This window comes from Anser cygnoides, chromosome 20 (assembly GCF_040182565.1).
Source record: "Anser cygnoides isolate HZ-2024a breed goose chromosome 20, Taihu_goose_T2T_genome, whole genome shotgun sequence".
In the NCBI taxonomy this organism is placed as follows: domain Eukaryota; kingdom Metazoa; phylum Chordata; class Aves; order Anseriformes; family Anatidae; genus Anser; species Anser cygnoides.
The window spans coordinates 3288438-3313118 of NC_089892.1; the positions used below are offsets into that span (position 1 = coordinate 3288438).

Sequence of the window (24681 nt, forward strand, 5' to 3'; positions counted from 1 at the left end):
CTGCACGCTTGATCATTAAAGCAGGGTAATATCCTCAAAGCCCAGTCCGAGCAGGGGAAGCAGCACTTTGATGCTGGTGTGGGAACCAGAGGCAGTGCTGTGATTTTTAAAGTGCCTTTCATCTCCCTCTTTTGTAGGAACATTCTTATAAACCAGCTTGTCAAATACAATTTCCCTACACAGGCATGAATTGCAGATAAAGCCCTGGTGTCCCCTTGATATTTTCCCCAACAGGTGTCATCTGAGGAACCACGATTTTAATTAGCCTGATTGACTTTTAAAATATATACGTATTCTGTAAATACCATCATCAGCTTACACCTGTATCTATAGCTAGATAATTACATTATATATCTAACCCTTTTTTACACACACAATTCAATACTAATGATGGGATCTCACCTTTTCTGTTCTCCTGTTAAATATGTGACTGTAAAGAATTGTCACATTAAGGCATTTAATCCCTTTTTACCATGAAGCTTCCTAACTTATTTGCTGTACTTATGCAAACGCAGCCAGCTCTGGACTTGAATGACAGGCTGCAAATAAAAAGGCATGTTGAAGGGAAGAGGACAGTACACACCTTTCTGTCCCCCTTCATCGGCATTTCTGGGGTCCAGCACAAGCGAGACTGACCTTTTGCCGTGACGTTCTGATAACTCGGCCTTCGGGTTGCAGGCAACCGTAAACACAGCACCACCCCAGAGAGCTTCCAATTAAAATGATTCTTCCGAGTTTAGAAACAGGAACAATGTCTAAAGGAGAGTTTCTGTTATGAGTATTGGTAATCTGTATCAGGTTAGCCCACTCGGACAAGCTGAGTTTTATTTATTTACTGGTTTAGTTGCTGTGCTTATTCAGGCTACCCCAACCACATTAACCGATGTGTAATTCGAGAGGCTACACCTTAGATGAATTTGGCTCCTTTTGTACATTCTTCAGGGGGTGATTTGAGCTGCAGTAACAATTCAGCAATCAGGGTTCAAGCAGCTGTTAGCAACTGGCTGAGCAAACACCAATAGCCTGGAGGTAAAAGCAATACAGAGTAGCAATTTCTAAATGTCCCATCTAATTGAGCAGGAATAATGAAAACAAAGATTTTTTTTTTTAAAAAAAAAAGCCCTCCAGCATGTAAATAAATAGTTCAGATGCACCCTCGTAGCAACAACATGCGTACCATTGGAACAGCTCGGTTCTAATCTTGTTTTATGCAAACACTTCTGAACTCTTCCCTTGGCGTGGGATATAATTTCAGTGCTTCTCAGCCTTTTTCACCTGGAATCCTAAAACAACAGTGCCTGCCACGACCCACTCATCTCTCGGCATCTTCTGTTGACATGAGGGCTTGAGATTCAGCTCCTGGCATCCTTACCGACACAAGGGCTTGAGATTGTGGTCAGACAATTGTTGGAGGGGGCTGGAGAAATGCAAAGCCTCCTGGAAAGAGATTTTGTGGGAAAGCCCTAAGTGTGGGGGGAGAAAAACGTTCTCTGTGGAAGCCTTCTCTGACTTCTAGTTTTATTTTGTGGCCAATTTATTCGTATATATTCACGTGCCAATGCAGACCTTCTCCTTTTGTCCCTTTCAGCAAAATTTGCAGCATTCAGCCTTCTCTTTCCTCGTGCCATCCCCCCGACTGACCCTCACAGATTTCACAGGCTGTGCAGCCACCTCGCTTCTTTAAATGAGCCATGTGTTCAGCTGCCTCTCGCAATGCCACCTTTTGCATACCCTCATAGCCCCTTTTCGTACCTGTTCCGGGCCAAATTCCCGCCTTGACCACGAGTGACCGGAGTGTTACATGCAGACAGGAGCGAGGGCAGGAGAAAGCCTTACTAATGCCTCACGTGCCCCGGTCTTGCTGCCAACCCCGAGGCCTGCCACGCTTGCTGATGGCGGTGGGCACGAGCTCTGGGACGTGTACGTGGGGGAGAAGCCTGGCAGGACGGGCTGCATGCGAGCATGCAGCCAGGTTTCATGGACACCACATGTTAAAACTGTGGTGAAGGCCGACAGCACCCTTCTAGCATTTCCCAGATGGGAGGCAACGAGACACAGCTGGCGGAAAGAGCATGTCTCACAAAAACCATCGCCAGGGTATCCCTAGTGGTAACAAAGCCCTTGCTGGTAAACTGGGGGAAAAGGGATTCTCAGTAAAAATACTCCTTTCCACAACGTTTGCACGGAGTGCAGGCTGACAAATCGCCCCCCTTAAATCCAAAATTCACTGGTGCTGGATGGTGTGCAAAAATGCTGTGGGGTGCCTGGGACTGGCAAAGAAACCCAAGCTCACTGAAGCCTGCATTGAGTGATACGGATAGGTGCTGGGGGCCACGAGCATTTGCTGCAGCAGCTGGTGTAGCTTCTGCAGTCTGGCAGGGGACACCAGGGCAAAAAGTGCTCTGCTGGGGCTTCTGACCTGTTGTACAGCAACTGTCTGAAGGCCCCGAATCCAACTGGGGCTGGGCATTCGGTACGTGTACACACATGCCCGCTTCCTCCCCGGCCGCCGAGTGGAAAATACCAGCAGCATTCCAGGGGTACCGGGCTTATCTGGCCTGGGAGGAGGTCCGCGGCTCGGCTATTTATGTCCGGGTATTTGGGGACTTTGCAGTTGCATTTGGAATACAGACTCCCTGTGGGAAAGAGAAAGGATTGAAATAAATTGCCTTAAAGATCCGAGTGCAGCAAGCTCAGTGCTGCTGCGTGACGGGCTTTGTGCACAGGAGTGGGACTCGCGCTCTGGTGCTGCTTCCCCTCAGACGCCTCCAGTCTGTGTCTGTGCAAGCAACCACATTTGAGAGCTCTGCCACATGCTCAGCTGTGTGTGAAGTAGGAAGCACGATACATAATTCTTATCACCACTCCTAGAGGGCTGTGTTTCTAGAGACCCCAAATAATTAAAGGCATGTGGCCGTGCTTTACCCTTCTCCCATCAGCTGGGGAGTTATCCTAACAATCTGCTGCTAGCGATCAGGAGACAATGTTTTTAAGCAACAGAGGAGTGCTTGGCATGGATGTGAAAGACACATGAAACACATTTTCAGTGTTAGCCCATTGGGATCCCGACCTCACGGCAGAGGCAGCAGCGGACATCGAGGCACGCACAGCACCGCGAAGGACCTGGAGGCCGAACACCTTGCAGAGCCCCTCCTGCCCTGCTCACACCGCACATCCAGCGTCTGTGAGAGTTTGGCACAAGGTAAGGAGAAAGCTTCATTGACCAAAGGCCCTCTCTGAGCTGTGTCTAGGAGAACGACATTAGGAAAGCGCCAGTTCTTTGTGCCGAGGCAGCCCTGCAGTACTGAAGGACAGCGGGTGTCAAGCCCAGGTTTCAGTCGATTGGTAACAAAAACACTAAGTTCCAGTTTTAGTAAAATCTAGATGCTGAGAAGCACCATTTATTGCAAATCAGTTAACCAAAAAAAATACATCATTTTTGCAAACTACAACTTTGCATGTAGATAACTTTATTACAGAAGATATCTTTTCTTAAACTACACTCTAGTTTATAAAACATAGGAAGATTCAACACCACGTGATGTTTTTATCACTCATTTTAGGGATGTCACAATAACTGTGGTCTGAAATGTTGCTAAGATGAGTGCTCAACAAAGCTTTGTGCCTTGAGAAATATCCATTTTATTTGGCGTTCTAATAAAAAGGAATGAGGAAAAGGAACCTTTTTCTTAGGTTTTCTGGATTAACTGCACTCTATTTGCCTGTCCCATACATGTCTAGTCGGAGGGTGTCTGCTTGCCTTCGCACCCGAGCGAGTGATATTCCAACACCTCTATAAGGTGATATATTTATGATATATTTAAGACTTGCTCATTTAGATTTTTGAAACAAAATCCACCTTTTCTTAAAAAAAAACATATTTACAAACATTAAATCTGCCACAGGCTTATACTATATTTTACATGATACACAGAACGAGTGCACATCAATATAAAAAAAGATGCATCACTCCAGACTAACAAGAACAAAATGTTAACGTTTCAAAGCACAGGCTCAGCTGTGCTGTCCTCGCCCCCTGCTTCGACAGCCTGGCATCCCACGAAACCCGGCCGTGCCCCTCGCCCAACACCCAGCCAGGGAGCCGGGGGCACGGGCGAGCACGCGGTGGTGGCAGCGTTGTAATGCTTCGCAGTCTCGCTCAGGTTGTCTGCATTAATCGACACGCCTTCTTTAAAACAGGCAGGCCATCCTTAAAATAAGGATGCGGTTTACAAGTTTATATTGGCATTTATTTCTTAAACAGTTCCTCAAATGCAAACACAAAAACATCAACAAGAAAAAAAAACACAATAAAGATATTCAAAGTAAAATTAAGTCTCCTTTGTGTATAAACTCCACAGCTATGGGTTTGGTATATACTCCATAGTTATGGGTTTGCTGTCTTAGAAAGTTTGGCAGATACTCTTCTTTTTGGTGGGGAACAGTGTTCGTGTTATGTAAGGTTGTTGTTGTTTTGTTTTTTTTTTTTAAGCTTAGATCCTGTTCTTACAGGTCCATAATCCTGATTTATTTATTTTTTAGATCATAAAAATCATTTAAATATATTTTTATATATATATATAAAAAGAGAGAGAACAAAAATTTCTATTACCAAGGCAAATATACAACTATATAATACTGAAATTTAAACAAAGATTCATGACTGGTACCATAAAATGTCCTCTCAGATAGAACAGCAAAGGAAACATTTTAAAGTACATTTCAAAAATCTGTCCATGCTTAATTTTTTTTTCCCCAAAAGGAGTGGTATTTTTAGTCAATTCTTTTCTTTTTTACATCTCTTTCTGACTTGAAAGAGCAAAAAAATAAATTAATGGCATTTCAGAATCCCAAATGGTTGCTTATAGCTTTACATAAACATTTTCTCTCAAAACAGCACAACGAACCCCCCAATCAAAAGAGAATGTCCTATAAACACCTAGTTTCTTGATTTCTTGAAACACAACTGGTGTCTCACATTGAGTTCTTAACAATAGAACATATAAATAAGAAGGCAGTGTTTTCATGTAAAATAAAAAGTACATAAATAAATACTAAAAAAAAAAAAAAAAGAATTAATTTGTCTTTTTATTCTCGTATAAAAACATATTTAAAAAGGATCCTTTAATAAAAGCATCCAACGTCCTGTGAAAAAAAGATCTCCCTCCAGCTCCCCCCGCGCGGCAGCGTCTCTGAAACCCGGCGTCTCACTTGAAGGCTTCGGGGATGTGTCCCATCTGCGACTGCATGCTGGTCGGGGGGCTGGAGATGCCCTCGGACCAGTCGGACACGTTGGAGTGAGGAGACGAGCTCGACCACTGGTCCGGCGACTCCGGAGACGGCGTTAGGAAGGGGTGGTCGGGCACCTGGAGCTGGTGGCTGGGGGTGTTGTCCAAGGGGGAGGAATAACTGTGCTGGGAGGGCGGCGTTAGAAACTGCGTGGTGGTCATGGGCTGCGCGAGGGAGGACGGCAGGGACGTGGGCAGCAGCTGCGAATCTTGCGGCAGGATGGTGTGCACCGCCATGGTGCTGCCGCTCACCGGCTGCAGGTCGGGCTGGCTCAGCTCGGTACCGAGGAAATTTTGGCCGATGTGGCCGCTGGCGTTGGAGCCGGCGCTGTGGTGCTGCTGCGGCTGCTGCGGCGGCGGCTGCGCGGGTTGCTGCGGGGGCTGCTGCGGCTGCATGCCGGGCTGCTGCAGCTGCTGTTGCTGGAGCTGCTGGAGCTGCTGGCTCTGCATCAGGTGAGGCTGGGAGGCCAGCCGGGTGTTGGGCATGGCCTGGTAGCTCATCATCTGCGACAAGCTGGTGGTGGGCAAGCCGTTGTGCAGGGAGGTCATCATGCCGTGCTGCAGGTTCTGCGTCTGCTGGTGCGCCCCCGGCTGCATGTTGCCCCTCAGGGGGTTGTACTGATTCTGCACCATGCCCGTCTGCAGCCTGCTCAGCCAGTCGCACTGCCCGTTCAGGCCGGCGGCTCCGCCGACGGAGAAATTCATCGGGGCGTTGCTCATGGCTGTGCTGGGGCTGGAGACGGGGAGGTGCGAGAGACGTGGCGGCACCGAATCGAAGGCCATCCTGCTGGAGTTTCCCATGGCCATATCCTGCTTCCCCGCCATGTTGAGGTGGTTGATGCTCATGTGGGCATCGGGCATGCCCGGCAGGTGATTCAGAGGCATGGAAGGGGACTGCTGAAACGGAGAGGTCATCAGCGGAGGAGAGGCGACATCTGACAGGTACCCGTGGGGCGACTCCAGGGAGTCCACTGGGGACAGCACGCTGGAGTTGTCAAGCAGACAGCCTTTTCCATCTTGTGACTTTTTCCTCCGGGCCTTCAGGTCTTTGGCATCCTTGCCGTTGCAGCTCAGGCCCTTGGTACTCGGCTTCCTGGCCTTCTTGCCCTGGACGGCGGGTTTCAGGTTGCCGATGTAGCTGTTGGGGGAGCAGAGCGGCGGGGACAGCGTGGGTGCCCCCAGGGGGCCGTTGTGCAGCGGCGGGCTCCGCACCAGGTTGTACTCGTCCAGCAGCCTCACGATGTCGTGGTGCATGCGCTCCTGCGCGATGTCCCGCGGGAGCCGGTCCATGTGGTCCGTGATGTCGCGGTTCGCAAAATGGTCCAGGAGGACTTTGGCCGTTTCGTAGCTCCCCTCTCTGGCCGCGAGGAACAGCGGGGTCTCCTCCTAGAAACCCAGCAGAGATGATTAGGTTCGTGTTCAGATTTTCCTGGCTAACGCTTCCCTGAGCTCCTCGCCCAGCACCACGCAGCTGGGTGCAGAGGCTGTAACTGCCCCTCCTCTGGTGAGGCTTTGCCGCTGCCTGTTTTTATGCTGCTGAGCCACGGCCTTGTACTGATACCAAACCAGGAGCCCCATGAGTGCCCCAGAACATGCAGGGAGATGGCCGCACTAACACCGTATCAAACCCCTTACCAAGCGCTGCACAGGCCATCGGCATCACCCGTAACACCAAACCCCACATTGCTTCCTCGAGCTGAATACCACTCCTCGAGTCACAGCAGAACAACACAATAAGCCCCCTACCTTATTGTTCTGCATGTCCTTGTTGGCACCGTTCTTCAGAAGGACGACTGCAGCTTCAATGTTATTCACGGCCGCTGCCCAGTGCAGTGCTGACTTGCCTACAGAGGAAGGCCAGGAAACACACCGAGCATTAGCGAGAGGTTAGAGGACCAGAAAACAGCCCTTTTCTTCGAGCCCGTGTTTCAGTCGCCTGCAGTACCTAGATCATCCACGGCGTTGACGTCTGCGTGGCAGTTGATGAGATCCTCCAGCATGCCCTCCACAGCCAGGCGAGCAGCCAGGATCAGAGGGGTGGTCCCGTCGTGCATGCGGGCATCCAGATCGGTTGCCCTGTTCCTGATAAGGATCTGCCGGGACCAGGATCGAAGCACGGGAAGCACAAACGTCAGGCAGGACAGACAGCAGTGACACCCACAGCTCAGAACTCAGAAGCCCCTTCCCATGGGCTGGTCCCTCCCGTCCCTTCCCTGCCCTGGGTGCACATCAGGAGGGCAGCCCAGGATTGCTGCCTCGTGGGATTCGGGTGGCTCTGGTTATCCAGACTTCCACCACGCACCCTGCTGGGACAAACTGGCGACACCGGGATAAGATCGGCCTTGTGACCGACCCGACGTGCAGCACGAGTACCTTCTGCAGAAAACCGGCGGCGAAGGAGAAGGGATCGGTTACCTGGAAGACTCCTTGGGCGTCGGCGGAGACGGCCGCGTGGAGGGGAGTCCTGCCCATGTTATCCTGGATGTTCGCGTCGGCGCTGGCTTCCAGCAGGCGCTTGGCAGCGTCGGAGCGGGAGTAGCGGGCGGCCAGGTGCAGCGCGGTCTCGCCCGTGCGGTCAGTCTGGTTGTGCAGGCTGGCGCCTTGGTAAATGAAGTCCGAGATGACGGCGGGGGCATCGTCCTCCTCTTCGCTGTTGCCAGTCTCCAGCCCGCCTCCGCTGCACGAGGCGATCATGAGGGGGGTGAAGCCATCTGGAAAGCACAGGGGGGAAAAAAAAGGCTTTTTTTGTACCTTTCTGTAATGCAGGCGGCTCAGCGAGATGTTCTGCCTGCAAGAGATGCTTATTCTCAGGGGTGCATAAAGACCGAGTTCCTGACTGGCTCTGCACATCAAACATGAACATCCTTCCTCTGATATGGATGTGAAATTCCTTAGTGGTTATCTCACCGCTCGCTGGTTTTCCTGTTTCATCTGCTAGCCTGCACACTGCAACGTGCAAGGTGCAATTTCTACGGGAGGTTGCTCAAAGCAAACTTTAGCACACTACCGCGCAGCCTTAAATATTTTCGGTATTTGAGAAGACAATTTCACAGAGGTGAGGAAGACCAAATGTTTGAAATAATTTAAAAGTCTAGTAACTATTAACATAGTTAAAAACCTGAAAACTGTTAAATGTGCAGTTCGGTGGGAGGAGAGGAATCTTGGAGTGGCAGGGAGGGAAGCTGGAGGATTTAATAGGTACTTTTCCTGTATCCTCTAGTTTCCTTCTCTGTGATCAAATAAAGAGATCTTACGGAAAGCAAAATTTGTCAGGGTCCCTCTCTCATGCAGAACAGCAATCGTGTGATGCAGAGTGGTGAGCAGTGACTGTGACATGGGGCTGAGAGGGCAGGGACAGTAGCATTAGGAACAGAGCTGGGCAGGTCTGTCTGGGACTGCCCATCTGCAGGCAGCCAGCGAGGATTTCGGATTAGCCGAGGAGCAGCGCAGCAAAGGCAAGGAATCCGCCTTACCGGGACCTCTCACGTTGACATCCATGCAGTCTGCATCGATTTCACCCTGCGGTGGAGTAGGTGCCATGGAGGATATGCGGAGGTCGGCGGCATCCAGGTGCTGTTGGGTCCACTGCCTGTGGTCCGTCTGATCATCTGAATCGGGCAGCATCGCCTGCTCCTCAAACTGCGGGAGGACAAAAGGGGATGAGCACCACGAAAAACACACGAGGCAGGTGTGGGAGGGGGGAGCTGAGCTGCAACACGGAAAATTCTGCAAGCCCCAACGGCGCGTTCGCCATACACGCAGGTTTGGAAAGCAGCCTTCAGACGTGGTGAGCAGCACAGACCGGGCCCCGAAGGGGAATCCGTCCTGCTGCTTTCCCAGTGCTCTGCCCTCCCGTGCCACAGCCGAGCGAGTGACTACTTGCAGCACAGAAAGGAAATCCTGCAGGTAGCTTACCCTGAACTTCTTGGTGTCCAAGGTCTCCTCATCACCCCACTCATTTTGGTTGTCATCCATCAGTGTGCCATCTGAAGCGTTTTTGAGGGGTCTTTAAAAACAAAACCATGCAAAAAATTAGCTCCTCCGCAGGAACTGATACGGGATGGGCTGTGCTTATTTATACACATGCACAGAAGAAGAATCAAAAGAAGATTTTCAGGAAGTTCCCCTCAAGGTGCCTTTCATATTTTACCAAGTGCAAATGGATCAAGAATCATTTAAAAACCTCCTCCAAACTAGAACGTGATTTTCCCCATGCAGAACAATACGAAACCCAATTTTTCTCCTCCCAACTACTCTGCTAGGATGCACTAGAGGACAAAACTCTGATGGGATTCTCCAGAAGAGCCCCCAGACAGCCCCACTCCGCTGTGTTTAACAGGCTAACACGCAAATTACTCACTTCAGTCCAACAGAATCCTCCCCAAGCGGCTCTCGTCGCTTCTTCTTGCTTGACTCTGTCACTTTGAAGCCCTCTGGGAACCAAAGCTGCCCATGCTCCCTGCGCCGCTTACGAGATACCAGTACTCCCACTCCGATGAAAGCAAGCAGGACCAGCACAGCTACCACCACGTACATAGGATACAGCTGGGAGTTCCTCGTGGGTTCAGCCGTTTCACCTGAAAAACAGTGGGGCACAAGGAGACGCTGAGACATTAAGCTGCATAGCAAACCAGTGACAGAGTGGAAATGAAGCAAAATTAGTTAATAAAGGTACCTAAGGCTGATCTAAATCAGCCCCCCCAAAATAAGGTCATTTTATACGCTATTAATCAGAATTGCAAACTATCGGCAAATTCTCCGCTGCACAAGCCAGCCTGCATCAGGAGACAGCTTTACTTTTTTCTCCTTTAAGGAAAAGGATTAGCAAACTTCAAATCATTGCGCTCGCATTGAGCTGTTAAGACAAAAGGATTTAGGGGGGATTTTCAAGATACAAACTTCAACTCCTTGCATGTCACTGATTGATTGGAGCTGGTTGGGCTGTGTTTTTTTTAAACTTTTATAGTGATAATGATTTTGAAATAAACCAGGAATAAGCAAAAATAAACAGTTTTTTGTATCATTTTTAAAAACAGACTTAAAAACAAGGTGCAAGGTTTCAAAACCAGGCTGTGCTCAACTGCGGCATCTGAGTCAGCCGACAGAGAACCAAACACAGATGAGACTGGGAGGTTTCAGTGCTCTCTCCCCCAGCCGACCAGCCCTGCTTACTTTTAACGGCTTCTATTTTGTAGGGTATGTTCAGGTTGCCAAGGGAGGCCAAGGCACCCAGGAACGCCGCCACGTCGGTTGCACTCTGGAAGCACTGGGAAGACGACTGGATGCACTGACGGTTATCAATTTCCAAGTAGACGATGGATCTGCGAGAAGAGTCAATGAGAAATGAGGTGCGACGATCACGCTGCAAAGGCAGGCAAGATCCGTCTCCCTCCCCTCCTTAACCCCCCATCAGTGGGAATTAGAAGGTGGGAACCCATTTCCCCGCTTCTCTGTGGCTCACACCGGTGGTCTATTGGATTTATCTCAATGAACACGACAAAGCCTGACTCCTTATCCACGGGAATGCAGGGGAGTCTCCGCTTCACAATGCTTTAAGACTACCCAGACACCAGAGTGTCTTAAATCATGCTGCTTGGGAGCCTTAAAACCTTTCACATCAGTTTCGCTGCTCGAACTCCTTTGGTTTTGGTGACTTTTGATTGAGCCCGCAGAGAGGGAGAGGGTTAGATCTATATGTTTATACCAGAGATCTCCAAACACAGTTTGCAGCGATTGAGCTTTACAACAAAGCTCTAGGAAGCATTTCCCAGGGAGAAACTGAGGCTTAGCTTAATGACTTCCTGCAGTCAGACAGACGGTCAGGCCAGCCTCGGCTTCCAGGTCCCACCCAGCCCAGCCCGGCTCCCAACAATGCACAAGGCTCCCTCAACCGTGAGAGTCGGCGCAGCATTGTATCAGCGATTCCTGAGCGATCGCTCGCTTTTCCCACATGAGAGCAAAATCCGGTTTCTATTCACACAGAAAGCAACATCTAAATACAATTATCTGGCCTACATCCTCTTCTTTATAGCATGTTACTATTATCAACACACAAAACAAACGCTGCTCGGCGAAAAGGAACCCACTGGTCCCCCTTACCCTCTGATGTCCATCTGATCGAGCTCTCTCTTTTGCCTCCTGCCAGCCCGGGAGTAGAGGCTGGTCTTTACTTTGTTGATGACAGCACTGGACATATCTGACCAGTCCTCTGTTGACCTCTTGATGTAATGCTTTTTCAGCTCCTCCTCGTTGCCGTAGTAGGGGAAGATCATATACTCTCCCTTGGAGTTCTTCTTGAAGACGACGTTGGTGTGCAGCACGCGGCTCAGCTCCCGCAGGAAATTGAAGGAGTTGTTCTTCAGGTTCTCGGGGGTGATCAGCACCACCACCACCAGGGTGCCGTCTGCAAGCTTCTCCGGCATATTGTTTGCACAGTCCAGACCATCCCATTCGCACTCAAAATTATTGCAGCCCTGGTCACAGTGACCATCTGAGAAGTGGTCCTTGCAGTACTGATCATACAGAGGGCTGGGCAGAAGAAAAAGAGAGGCAGAAGAATGAATTAGGCTAAGCATTGTGCATATTACCTGTCTGCTAAGAAAATAACTCGTGCTTCACAAAGGCCTCTCTTCTGGGTCAACACTTTTTATCCTAATGAACATGAAAGCAATTTACATAGAAGGGATCTGTTCTATGCAGGACTGCAAAGCATCCACATCTGGGGTGAAAGACAGCAGCTGTGAAATTGTAAGTCACAATTCAGATGCCAGAAAACGAGGACAAATTACAGTGACTCAGAAAAGACATGGGGACATGGAATAGTTGCTCAGACCAGCATTTGTCCAGAAATCTGGGATCAAGTTCCTGCTGTTGCCAAAGACAACGTTTGGTAAACGCCTCGATGTTCATACCGTGTTTTGTGGTTGGTCTTCCATCTGAGCTCTTACTACACTGAAACTGACCGTGACACTACTGCAAGCTGCAAATTCACTTTTGTGGCATGATACAGGCCAGGGCAGGGAAGCCAAGCACAGAAAGCTTCAAAGCATAAATAAAACTCTGTAAGACCATGGGGAAGCGTGGTCGCTTGAGATGCAGCCCCATGTGCAGGAGAAGAGAAGGAAGAGAGCCAACAACAGCTCCGCACTGAGGAACTTTAGCAGATACCACCAGAAGATCTGAGAGATCAGGGCTTTAAAGCAAGAGGGTCAATGAGCAAGAGTGTCACTTACTTGCACTGCCCTTCGTACTTCTGGCAGTCGAACCCATCGTACAGGCAGCCCGCGTTATTGCACTGAGAGTCGCACTTGCCGTCGTTGAAGTACTTCCAGCACTGCAGCGACTGCGAGCAGTTCTTCCAGGGGTCATTGAAGTTGAGGGAGCAGTCACCCCCGTCCCAGCCGCAGGCGTGGTTGTTGCACTTGCCGTCGCAGATCTTGTTGCCGGCATACCCGGCACAAACCGCGATCTCGCACTTCTCCTCAATTTTGGGTGGGATGATGTCCTGCCCGAACCCGCCTTGGAAATCGAAGTCGAGGATGTGGCAGTTGAGGCCGTTGAAGTTAGCAGGGCAGTTGCAGTGGTAATAAGGGGGAGCGTCGCTGAGGAACTCGCAGGTGCCCCCGTTGTAGCAGGGGTTGGAGGTGCAGGGGCTGCTGGCCGGGTACTGGCACTCGGGCCCCGTGAAGGCCGGGGCGCACATGCACTTGGAGCTCTTGTGGATGGAGATGCAGGTGCCGCCGTTCAGGCAGTGCAAGTTCCCGCAGGTGCGGGAGTCGTTCTCACAGGTGGCACCCACAAAGCCCTGGGCAGGTGACAGCACAGAGGGAGTCAGAATAAAGCGACGCTGCCCTGTGTCCTAAACCACGTGCGTGTTCTGGGAAACTGAGCGCAAACGCAGGGGTGATCAGATAGACCTGGCCAGGGCACGGCGCTGGCGCTTCCCCTGAAACTAGTGACGGGCAAGGATAATCTAGGATGTGAACCCTGTTAGAGCATCCCCCTGAAAACAGAGAGCTCTTCTCCACAGCTGCCTGCTCCACCTTTATGTGGTGCAACACGGAAAATTCATCGTCCACCAACAAGATGGCAAGGAGCCTGTCCTACAGAGCTGGGTGTCACAGGGTGAGCCTCCTCCTCCTCCTCCCTGACAGGCACCATATCCCCGTGGGGGTAAGGAAGGTACAAATGCACGGATATTCCTCCTCTCTGCGACCTGCAGGGCCCGTGCAACGCCCCGTGCTGGGAGCTGGAGAGCAGCAGGTACCTACCGGGGGGCACTTGCAGATGAAGCCGCGGCCGGTGTTGCTGGCCACAGCGCACGTTCCCCCATTCCTGCAGGGCTTGCCCTTGCAGCCGTCCACCACGGTGTCGCAGCGACGCCCTGCAGAGGGAGAGAGGAGGGTGTAAGGGGCGGAGGGAGGCGTGCGAGGTGCTCGGGGTGGCCAGGCGCCACAGGGAGCGGGAAGGACGCAGCGCTCACCTGCGTAGCCAGGCCGGCACTCGCATTTGTAGTCATTGACCCGCTGCACGCAGTTCTGGGTGCCGCGCGCGTCGCAGGGGTTGGACAGGCACTCGTTGACGTCTCCCTCGCAGCGCTCCCCTACAAAGCCAGGGGGGCAGATGCAGCTGTAGCCACCTACCCGATCCGTGCACTTGCCATTGTTAAAGCACTTGGGCCCCAGGGTGACAGGATCAAAGAAAGGGCTGCAGTCATCCACATTGATTTCACAGTGCACCCCTAGAGAAATGGGGGAACAACCCACACAGCTCATCAAACAGTATCGGGGTGCCCGGTGGTCCCTCGTGCGAACCTTCCCTGCAAAGGGGCTGAGCCTGACCAACTCAATGGCAGTCTGAGCCACCGCTCTGGCGGGAAGCACGCAGCACCGTGCAGCTCGTGTCCAAGGTTGCGTGGCCTTGATGGCTAAGCTCGCGAGCAAACACAATCCTCTATCGTTGCGTTTGCTTCTGCTAGCCTGAGCAGCTAATGAGCAGATACCGAGGATATCTGCATTCAACCCGCTAATGCCCCAGCCTGGGGAATTAATTTACCTTGGGTTCCTCTGGGGCAGGAGCATTTGTAGGTATTGATGAGATCGATGCAGGTTCCTCCATTCTGGCACGGGTGGGACAAGCACTCATTGATCTCCTCCGAGCAGTTAACTCCATGATAACCAGCCACGCACTACAAGGAGGGAAGAGGGGAGCTGTCAGAGATGTTCACCCAGTTGCCACACGGTGCCTGGGATATACGAACGGCTGCTCTGTTCCTGCCCCTGGCGCTACCACAACCCCCAGAAAGGGCCCAACACAGCCCTCGCTGCCCTCGCCCTGCCCCACGGCACCGCATGAGGACAGCACCCACCTCGCAGGAGTAGCCTCCCAGGTAATCCGTGCAGGTGGCTCCGTTCTGGCAGGGGTTTGGGGAGCACTCGTCCACCTGCTCCTCGCAGTAGCTGCCGGTGTAGCCGGCCTGGCAGCGGCAGAAGTGAGTGTTGCCGGTGTCCACGCAGAGCCCCGAGTTCCTGCAGAGGTGTGCGACGTCGATACCTGCCGGGGAGAGCACCGAGAGATGCGGGGACCTCAGCGACACCCAGGCACTGCAGGGCCAAATCCTGGCCACCCTTTGTACTGCGTGTCCCACCAGGAAATACAGCCCCAGGGCGGTGGGTGCACATGACAGCAAACCCTGAGATCGCTCTGCACTGTGCAAAGGTCCCCACCAAGAGACCTGAGCGTGGTCCCCACCGAGAGACCCCGCTTGGAGCCCAGCACGGGAGGCCTTGGGGACCCCCCAGCCCTGTGAGACCACACACGGCTGCAGGGAACGACGGCAGGGACGCACCTTGCTGCTTTGCAGCCACCTCGCAGGAGACGCTGGGGACGTCGCAGTAGAGCCCGGTCCAGCCGCTGTTGCACTCGCAGCGGTACAGGTTGTTGGTCTGCCAGCACTTCCCCCCGTTCTTGCAGGGCGAGGAGTCGCACCAACGCACCAGGTTCTGGGAGGGGACAGCAGGGGATGGAGTCAGGACCCAGGGGGGCTTCTACAGGATACAGACCCAGCCCTGCACCCAGGGCAGAGACCACAGAGACCCCCGAAATCCCCCCGGTTGGCATGCATTGACAGGACCGGGGGCAGTGCCCATGACCGCCCAAGCCTCCTCTACCTGGCAGTTGAGCCCGGTGTATCCCTGGGGACACGTGCACTTGTACGTCCCGTAGCTGTCCTGACAGGTGCCCCCGTTGAGGCACGGCTTGGAGTCGCACTCGTTGATGTTGTGCTCGCAGTAGCTGCCCGTGAAGCCGGCCGGACAGAGGCAGGTGAACGTGTTGATGCCATCCACACAGGTCCCACCGTTGAAGCAGGAGCTGGGAACACAAACGCCGCATCTGTGTGAGCCAGTGCCGCTCCATGCCAGACCCCAGCCTCAAAACCCCCGCAGACCCACAGGGCTCGTCTGGGGCCATAGGGCAGCACGGGGACCCCGTCGCACACGGCAGTACCTCTCGGTGCAGTCGGGAGTGTTGTTCTCGCAGTGGATGCCGCTGAAGCCGGAGGGGCAGGTGCAGGTGTAGCTGTTGACGCAGTCGGTGCAGTTGGCCCCGTTCTTGCAGGGGTTGCTGGCGCACTCGTTGATGTCCTCCTCGCACTTGGGGCCGCGGAAGCCGGCCAGGCACTCGCAGAAGAACGTGCCCACGCTGTCCGAGCAAGAGCCGCCGTTGTGGCACGGATCTGGACGGGAGAGGACGTGCACATTACAATGCAGCGGGTCCAGCCCTGGTGTTGCCCACACAAACGTCCCCCAGCCACGAAAAGGGATGGGACAGAGGCCAGCCCAGCCCTAGCTGGGGACTGGGAACGCGGAGGGCACGTGGGACACGCTTGCTCACTGCCTGCACGTCACTGTCCCCCCCCCAGCCTCCTTCCTGCCACCTACCACCTGGCCCGGATTGACGCAGCTCCATCGGGACGGGATGGAGACGTTCCCAAAGGAACGGGGCCGACCCAGACCCACACGGAGGGCTCCCTGTGCACGGGGAGGCTGACCCCAACCCCAGGAGCGCAGGGAAGCCGGGGGCTCGGCGCTGGCGTAAAAGCACGGGGGGCATATTGCTCTTACTGGGCTGGCAGTCGTCAATGTCGGTGTCGCAGTTGCGGCCGGCGAAGCCCGCCCTGCAGAGGCAGCGGTAGCTGCCGTTGGTGTTCTGGCACGTGGCCCCGTTGCGGCAGGGGCTCTTCACGCACTCGTTGATGTCGATCTCGCACGTCTGACCTGCGGACACAGCGGGTCGGGCACCGTGAGCTGGAGGCGCTGGCGGACGTCCCTGGGGACGGACGCCTTGCCCCGAGCACCCGCCGCAGCCCGCCGCAGGGCAGCGCCCCCCGCAGCAGCGCCCACCTTGCCAGCCGGGCGGGCAAACGCAGGAGAAGCTCTCGTAGTCCTCCGACTCCCGGCACTCGCCGCCGTTCTTGCAGGGGCCGCCGGCGCAGGGGGCCAGCACGTCCTCGCAGGTGGCTCCTGTGCAGGCACAAGTGGCCGCTGATGCCCTCCCCCAAATAACGGGTAGCCCAAGTCCCCACGGTCCCCATTCACACCCCTGGGGCTGCTGCCAGCCCTGGGCCCCCCCCATCCCACCCTTGGGCAGCCTCCCCTGGGCTGCTTCCTCCATCCCTGAGCCCTTTGTGACCCCCGGTCCCCCAGGAACCCTTTAAACACTTAAAATCTGGGCTTCGTTAAAGGGCCGCTCGTTTCCTTTGGAAGGGGAAGCACTGCTTGGGGTTGCTTTCCCCCTTATGCTCCCCCCCCCTCTCAGCCGCTTTTCCTGTTTACGTCCAGCCAAGGGACACGTTCCCTCCGAACCCTTATCTTCCCTGTCAGCCAGTATCTCCCAAACTGGCCTTTGCTATTTTCCAGAGCCTTCCACTCCCCGCCTGCCCCGTCCCGTCCCCCCCCCCCCCCAGGGGTTTCTATGGCCACTGCCGAAGGCAGGAAACAGCTCAGAGCTTCCTGCAATTGTGCTCCGGCGGCCGCTCTGCGCGAGCGGAAGCAGGAGGACGGCAAACAGGAATCGGCTCAGCAGAACCCCCCGGCCCCCGGCCTCAGCTCGCTTTTTCCAGCGGGGGCACCAGGGCGGGCGAGCAAAGGGGGCCCCCCCTGGCAGCGAGGAGGGTTCCCGGTGCTGATGCCCAGGGCGCGGGCTGCGGCTGAGGCCCTGCCACCACCTCGGTGCCCCAGAGGAGGAGGAGGAGGAGGAGGAGGAAGGAGGAAGCTCTGCCCGGCTGCTTCCCAAAGCTCCTCGGTGTTTCCTCCAGCTGTGCTGTGGCACGGGGAGGTGGAGCCGTGGGCAGCCCCACGGGGCAGTGTTAGGGAAGCCCCCGCGTGCGGTGCACGCACACCGGGACGGCTTTGCCACTGCCAGCCCCACGGGAGGGCTGGGGGCGTGGGGTGCTGCCCCCTCACCTGTGTAGGGCAGGAGGCAGTTGCAGGTGTAGCCGGCCACGTCATCGATGCAGGTGCCCTGATTCAGGCAGGGGTTGGAAGCACACTCGTTGATATTGGTCTGGCAGTTGGGTCCTAGGAAAGGAAACAGAAATGCAGGTGCAAAACTGGCCGTGACGGAGGCGTGCTCATGGGAGGGGAGCCTCCTGCTGTAAGTTCAAGCCCTGGGAGCCCAGACACAGCTGAAGGTCCCTGGGCTGATGGCACTGCCACGTCTTCCACCCAGACCAGGCATCTCCCCACAGTGACATCTCCCAGGGCTCCCACCCACGCCCCGGCCACGTCCTTACCGCTGAACCCTTCCCTGCAGGTGCAGATGTAGCCGCTGGTCATGTCCTTGCAGGTGCCACCGTTCATGCAGGGATTGGATTCACACTCATTATTGTTGATGTCGCAGTTTGTCCCGCTCCAGCCTGGGTCGCAATCGCACCGGTACCTTTGGGGAAGAATTAAGAGCGTAAAGGAGAGGATCTGGTGTGACCCAACGTTGCTGGGTCGCCCTTTGGTCCCAGCAGCCCCCGTGCCCCCAGCCTACCCGTTCAGCCCGTCGTGGCATCTCCCGTGGATGCAGGGGTTGCTGTTGCACTCGTTCACTTCGGACAGGCACTTGGGGTCGTGGAAACCCTCTGGGCAGAGGCAAGTGAAGCCGTTGATGCCGTCCTTGCAGGTGCCCCCGTTGTGGCAGGGGTTGCTGGCGCACTCGTCGATGTTGATGTTGCACATGCGCCCTGGGAAGGGGCAGCGAAGCGTCACCTCGTGCGAGGAGCCTCCTCGGGGCACGGAGCACGTGGCTCCCCTCCAGCCGTGCTGAGGGTGCCATCAGAGCTCGGATCTCCAGGCGCACGTGTGCCAGCCACGTACAAGCAGGCCTGCCCTTGGGGTACGGTGATTTCACACCGCTGCATCGCCCTCCTGGCTTAATGAAATGCAGCTGGGAGGGGGCCGTGCCACGGGCCCTTTTGGTCCAGGAGGGAATGGCAAAGGGAGCCAGTTTCAGCCCGTAACCCTACCTGCCGCGGCTGACAAAGGAAGGCTTTATTGAAGGCTCCTGGCGAGCAGGAGCACAAAGAGCCGTGCGGCCCTCGCTGCCGCGAGCGGGGAGCCAGCGGGGTCTGCTGCTATCAAAGCCGCTGGCTTTTTCCAGCGGTGATCAAACAAACCAGTTAGACAAGGCAGCAACCTGATACCCATGGGAGTGGATGCACCGGGAGTCGAATTCGCGGCACTGGAACCCCTTTGATTTTGGCCTGAGCTGGAATCGCCCCATTTGGACACGCAGGGGGTCCGGGCTGGGGTGGGAGTGCGCGGGGCTCCTGGCAGCACCGCCGGCTGCAGGAGGCTGGGGCAGGGCCTCCCTGGGACCTCGGTCACCCCGGCTGCTCCCTGCCACAGAAGTCCCCCACTGGAGGACAGCAGTGCCGTCCCTCCTTGCCCCATCCCCGTGTCACCCAGAGCGTCCCAACTTGGGCCAGGCTGCAAGCGGCCACCGCCGTGCCTTCTCTCACCTGTGTAGCCCGGCTCGCAGGTGCACTCGTAGCCGTTGATCTTGTCGATGCACTTGCCATAGTCGCAGGGGTTGCTGGCGCAGTCGTCCAGGTTGATCTCGCAGTTGGGCCCTTGAGGAGGAAAGCAGGGGCGTTAGGTGCTTGTGGGGCCCCGGCCCTGCTGACGAGGCAAAACAAAACCCGCGGGCAGGCCCCGCCGCGCTGCTCCCCGCTCCACAACAAAGAGCCTCCCCCGCAGGCAGCTTCCAGGCTCCCGGCTGGGGCGAGGGCGCTAAACCGGGAAAACTCGTCCTGGCCGAGGACACCCCTGCCCCAGGCCGTCCCCAAAATCGGGGTGGCTGCTGGCGGTGGCCCAGGGCCTCCCCGAGCATCACGGCGAACCTGTCCAGGGGTGGGACCAGGCACCTCGCTGGCACGGCTGCCCCGGCCGCTCCCCTTGCTCACCTGTGGTCCCCTTGAGGCACAGGCAGTTGTAGGCGTTGTTCCTGTCCTGGCAGGTCCCCCCGTTTTTGCAGGGCTGGCTCTGGCACTCGTTGATGTTGATGTCGCAGCGGTGGCCCGTGTAGCCAGGCTGGCAGAGGCAGGTGAAGGCGGCAATGCTGTCCTTGCAGGTCCCGTAGTGGCACGGGTCAGGGTCGCACTCGTCGATGTCGATCTCGCAGTGAGCGCCCGAGAAACCTGGGGGCAGACAGGGGGACGTGGGGTGAGGATGGAGAGGTTGTGGGGTGAAGACGGAGAGGTTGTGGGGTGAGGATGGAGGATGCAGGTGGAGGATGGAGAGGGTGCAGGGTGAGCATGGAGGGATGGAGGATGCGGGATCAGGACGGGGGATGCTCCTGCCCATCCAAGGTGGGTGCTGGGCAGCACCCACCCGCTCCACCAGTGCAGCAGGAACCCCCTGGGGATGGGGTGCAAGGGGTTGGATCCCCCCTGGCTGTGGGGCCTTTCAGAGCCCGGCTCGCGGGCTTTGTCCCGGGGCGCACAATGACCTGCATTAAGCCGACTCGGCTCAGGAGCGGGGCCCCGCGCTCGCCCGCGTCTCGTCCCGGAGTGTGCGGGGGGGCTGGCCGCATGCACCCCCGAATAATCACCCCCCCGGCAGATCCTATTCTCCTGGCCGGCTCCCTCCCCGACGGGCTGGGGGTGGAGAGCCGAGGACAAAGTACAGCTTTGACTAGACCCCGCCAAGCCCACATAGCAGCTTTTCATCGGGGCTTGGCATTAGCAAGACACTAATTAGAGGCCATTCAGCTGGAAGATTTCTGGCGGGAGCTGCTCCACAAAAGAGCCACTGTTTGCCACCAGGGCTCGAGTCATCGTTCTGTGCAATCGCTCCTTGGGTTTCGGTCCGCGAGCCCCCGGAGCCCTGCACCTTGCGTCCCCATAGAGGCAGCTTTATTCCTTCCTTCCTTCCTTCCCCCTCGCCGCCGCCTGCCGCAGCGGCGGGGAGCGCAGCGGGACGGGTGCTGCGGGGCCACACCTCATTAGCGCCGCTCTCGTTACACCCGGTACGGGGCTGGCTGGAAGCAGGGATTTGGGCACTTTCCTCGTTAATAACTCAATATTGCGGTTTTACGGCACTTTATGGGGCAGAAGGGGGGTTGTTCCTCGGAGCGGGGGGGGGACGTGGGGACCCCTCACCTTCGGTGCACTCGCAGCTGTAGGTGTTGGGGCCGTCCACGCACTTGGCCCCGTTCTTGCAGGGGGTGCTGGCGCACTCGTCGATGTCGAACTGGCACAGGTGCCCGTTGAAGCCTGAAACGGGAGGCAGAAGTTGTGTCCCTGCGGCGTGGATGGCCAGACCTGCCGGGGGGCCGCCCGCTGCCCCCTCCCTGTGCCGGGCAAGTCCCGTGCGGGCCCCCCACATCCCAGCCGGGGCGCCGGGTTTCCATGGGGACGGCTGCGCGGGGCCCTGAATGCGGGGCTGCGACCCGCCATTGAGAGCATCTTATTTACATCTCTAGAGGAGCAAAGTCTCTGAACTTCAAAACCTCCTTTCACAGATTAACCGTCTCCCCATTCTCTGCTCCACCCCGTGACTTTGACACCGCATTCAAAGCGGCTGGCGAGGCCCCCCCTCCCCGCCCCGGCCCCGGCCCTCCTTCCCAAAGAGGGGCCTTTTCAAGTGCAAAGCCGAGGGGTTTAATCCTCCTTCCCCTCTCCCATGGCTTGGTGGAGCATCGCCTGCATGGCGCTCAGCCCCTCGCCAGAATGGGATAAACCTCCCCGAGAGCTCCCGCCGGCTCTGCACCACGCTTCCCGCGCGCGGGGAGACGCGGCTCGCGGCGAGGTTTCACCGCCAGCATCCCGCGTCGCTGCAGAGCCGGGGCGGCTCCGCGGGGAACGCAGCCCCTTTTTCCCGAGCTGCTGAGGACCCCGAGCAGCCGGCACCGGGAGGTGCAGGACGCATGACGGTTCGGTTCCCCCCGCGCTGGATGCCACGTACCGGTGGGGCACTCGCAGTGGAACTCGTTGATCTTATCCAGGCAGTTGCCGTTGTGCAGGCAGGGGCTGCTGGCGCACTCGTCCGTGTTGATCTCGCAGTAAACGCCCTCGTACCCTGCGGACAGACCCACCCACCGCCCCGTCAGCTCGGCGGCACGGGGCGCAGCAGGACGGGTGCCCCCTCCACGTGCAGGTTACACCAGGAGGCACTGGGATTTTGTACAGACAGCCCAGGAGCCGTGCTCCAGCTGGTGGGAGCCCATCCGGCCTTACGCACACGTTTCTGGGTGGCTGTCCACCGGGGATTTCCCTACCTAAGCCAGCAGGGTTGGCAAGGGGAAGGGTGTGGAGGGCTGGTGGTGCCCAGCTCCCCGCTCCCCTGCCCCCACTGCCATGGGATGCTGTGCCGAGCAAAGCGCGCTTCTTTTCAGTGCTCCCCCCGGGCACACCGGCCTCTCACAGCTCTGAGTGCAAATCGACGCTGCGCTGATGCTCACAGGCACCGGGAGCCTTCCCCTGCCTGCACGCGGCACCAGGGCAGGGGGTACACACGAGGGGGCCATGGGGCCGCCCGCCCACCTACCGGGCATGCAGATGCACTGGAACTCCCCGATCTGGTCCAGGCAGGTGGCGTCGTTCTGGCAGGGGTTGGAGAGGCACTCGTTGACGTCTATCTCGCAGCGAGGGCCCGAGTAGCCCTGCAGACACTGGCACTGGAAGGACCCCTGGGTGTTGATGCATTTCCCTGCGTGCTCGCATGGGTTGGCTCCTGCAAAACACAAGAGTTGCTTACGGGACGTGCTCCCAGGTGCAGTGAGCTCCCTCCTCTGCTGCACAAGCCGCCCAGCCCTGGGGCTGGCACAAGGCACTCACCCAGCGAGCACTCGTCCACGTCCTGGTTGCAGGCTGGCCCCATGTACCCCGAAGGACACGTGCAGATGGCTTTGCCGTTGACGGGGTTGGTGTCGCAGTTGGAGCCCTCGTTGCAGGGGTTGCTGATGCAGGCGTCATCGAGGTGGCACAGCAAACCTGGGGAGCGAACGGCACGCGCACGTCAAGGTGCTGGGCACGCAAGTGTCCGTGCACCTAGACCTCTGCCATCATCGGCCAGGGGATGCTCGGGGAGCTGCCACCCCCCACCCTGAGCACTGGGGACCTCACCTGTGCGGCCGTGGGGACACTCGCAGTAGAAGGAGGCCACCCGGTCGTGGCAGGTGGCCCCCTGGAAGCAGGCGGCCATGGCGCAGTCGTCGATGTTCTCGCTGCAGTCCTCACCCGTCCAGCCGTTGACGCAGACGCAGTTGTAGCCGCCGTGGTTGTTGTGGCAGGTGCCCCCGTTCTGGCAGGCGTTGGGCATCAGCTGGCACTCGTCCACGTCCTCGGTGCAGTACTGGCCTGCGAGAGACAGGGACACGGGTGTGAGGCTGGCATGGACCCACTCCCACCGGCTTGGTGAGCCACGCTCCTTGCAGAGATGCGTGCTGCCGTGCTCAGCGGAGCAGGACGGCTCTCCCCAGCCACCTCCCCAGCCCCCAGGACAGCCCTGCCACCCTCGGTGCTACCTGTCCACTCAGGGGGGCACTGGCAGTTGTAGGTGTTGACGCCGTCCACGCAGGTGCCCCCATTCCTGCAGTTGTTCCCTGGACAGTCGTCGATGTTCTCCTCGCAGTTCTGGCCCGCGAATCCTGCACGGAAGAGACAGCCGAGGTGACACCAACCTCCAGCCGTGCCCCTGCCCTCGTCCTGTGCCGCTGTCCCAAGGGGGACAGCCCCGAAGCCCCTGCAGGGCTCCCTGCACCGAGGCTGGGGCTCGGGAGCTGCCCTCCCGCCGCCCTCCCCGCTGCAGCCGGTTGCTCATTAGCACGCAGACAGCCCGCCAGGCGCTCTCCACCCTGCCGCCTTTGAAGCCAGCCGCCCGGTTTCATCTCCAGCCCCGTCCCGCCTCCTCCGGGGCTGCTTTCCGACACGCACATTACCCTGGAAGGGAGCAATCGCCCGGGCCTGGCAAGGGGCTGCATCCCCTGCGCGGGGCAGACGGGCGTCCCCGGCGTGGGGCGCGCCTGCCAAGGCCCCCGGCTCCGAGGATGCTCTCCCTGAGCAGCGGAGGCTCCGCTGGGGACGCCAGCCCCGCCGCCTCCACGGCGAGCTGGGATGAACCGGGGCTGCTCCCACCACCGCTCGCGGCAGCCAGCACTGAATCACCATGTTTTAATTTCGCATTTAAAGAGCCTAATAAGCAGTGCTTCCCCCAGAGGGGAATTCTTCGCTCCCCGGTCTCTGGCAGCATGAATCACGGCCCCGCGCGCTGCGCTGGTCCCAGCTCTTCTCGCTGCAGCCCGGCTGCTCAGGTTTGTTTTATCGCCTCCATCTGATGGCGCGGCACGCACTGAAGCCGCGCGGCCCCTGACCTCTCCCCACGTGCAGCAGAAACGAAACGGCCGGGTCCTTATCAGGAGATCTGTCGAGCCACCCTGTCCCCCCTTGGACTGTCGCTCGTCCTTGCTCCAGGGTTAGAACAAATTCAGGCCCTTGCTCTGGGAACCCGCTATATCAGCCCTGCTACACGAGCAGCAGTAGCAGTGATTTACGGTCGCCGATAGGAGCCCAAAGCAGACAGCACTGCTCTGCGCCCTGTTTTCAAGCAGCTGGTCTGAGACCGAGCAGCAACAACCGGCAACGTCCTAGCTACCAGGATTAACTCATTTCGAACCACCTGAATGAGTAATTAGTACTGCAATTACTTTAAACTCCGGGTTACATTCTGCAGCGATGGCATGATAAACCAGACGAGATTAGTTTAACTTGAAGAAACCCGGTACAGCCAGGCCTCTCTGGAAATGAAAAGGGGACATTGTTTCGGATCGGGCGCGCTGCATACCAGCGTATCAATCACCCTCTTATCATGAGAAGCGGCCCCCGGTTCCTCGTGCCTCTGCCAAA

The 24681-nt window shown here is 56.8% G+C and overlaps 1 protein-coding gene across 2 annotated transcripts in view; it reads right to left on the reverse strand.

The window, feature by feature from the left end:
- Positions 1-3368: 3368 nt before the first annotated feature.
- Positions 3369-24681, reverse strand: part of NOTCH1 (notch receptor 1) — a 41025-nt gene continuing 19712 nt past the window's right edge. The window contains exons 5-34 of one of the 2 annotated variants that reach the window (XM_066980631.1): positions 23304-23426; positions 22903-23136; positions 22615-22770; positions 22325-22510; positions 21743-21856; positions 20938-21051; positions 19741-19974; positions 19297-19407; positions 18327-18519; positions 18082-18227; positions 17753-17866; positions 16691-16810; positions 16412-16564; positions 15795-16023; positions 15458-15659; positions 15136-15289; positions 14656-14840; positions 14343-14475; positions 13771-14028; positions 13559-13671; positions 12521-13092; positions 11388-11816; positions 10461-10609; positions 9649-9865; positions 9204-9294; positions 8762-8927; positions 7704-7999; positions 7234-7381; positions 7035-7132; positions 3369-6674 (exon numbers count right to left, since the gene is read on the reverse strand). In XM_066980631.1, coding sequence (XP_066836732.1) covers positions 5208-6674; positions 7035-7132; positions 7234-7381; positions 7704-7999; positions 8762-8927; positions 9204-9294; positions 9649-9865; positions 10461-10609; positions 11388-11816; positions 12521-13092; positions 13559-13671; positions 13771-14028; positions 14343-14475; positions 14656-14840; positions 15136-15289; positions 15458-15659; positions 15795-16023; positions 16412-16564; positions 16691-16810; positions 17753-17866; positions 18082-18227; positions 18327-18519; positions 19297-19407; positions 19741-19974; positions 20938-21051; positions 21743-21856; positions 22325-22510; positions 22615-22770; positions 22903-23136; positions 23304-23426 — 6905 coding nt within the window. In that variant the 3' untranslated portion in view covers positions 3369-5207. The remainder of the gene's footprint in view (positions 6675-7034; positions 7133-7233; positions 7382-7703; positions 8000-8761; positions 8928-9203; positions 9295-9648; positions 9866-10460; positions 10610-11387; positions 11817-12520; positions 13093-13558; positions 13672-13770; positions 14029-14342; positions 14476-14655; positions 14841-15135; positions 15290-15457; positions 15660-15794; positions 16024-16411; positions 16565-16690; positions 16811-17752; positions 17867-18081; positions 18228-18326; positions 18520-19296; positions 19408-19740; positions 19975-20937; positions 21052-21742; positions 21857-22324; positions 22511-22614; positions 22771-22902; positions 23137-23303; positions 23427-24681) is intronic. The other variant, XM_066980632.1, reaches the window with a different exon arrangement.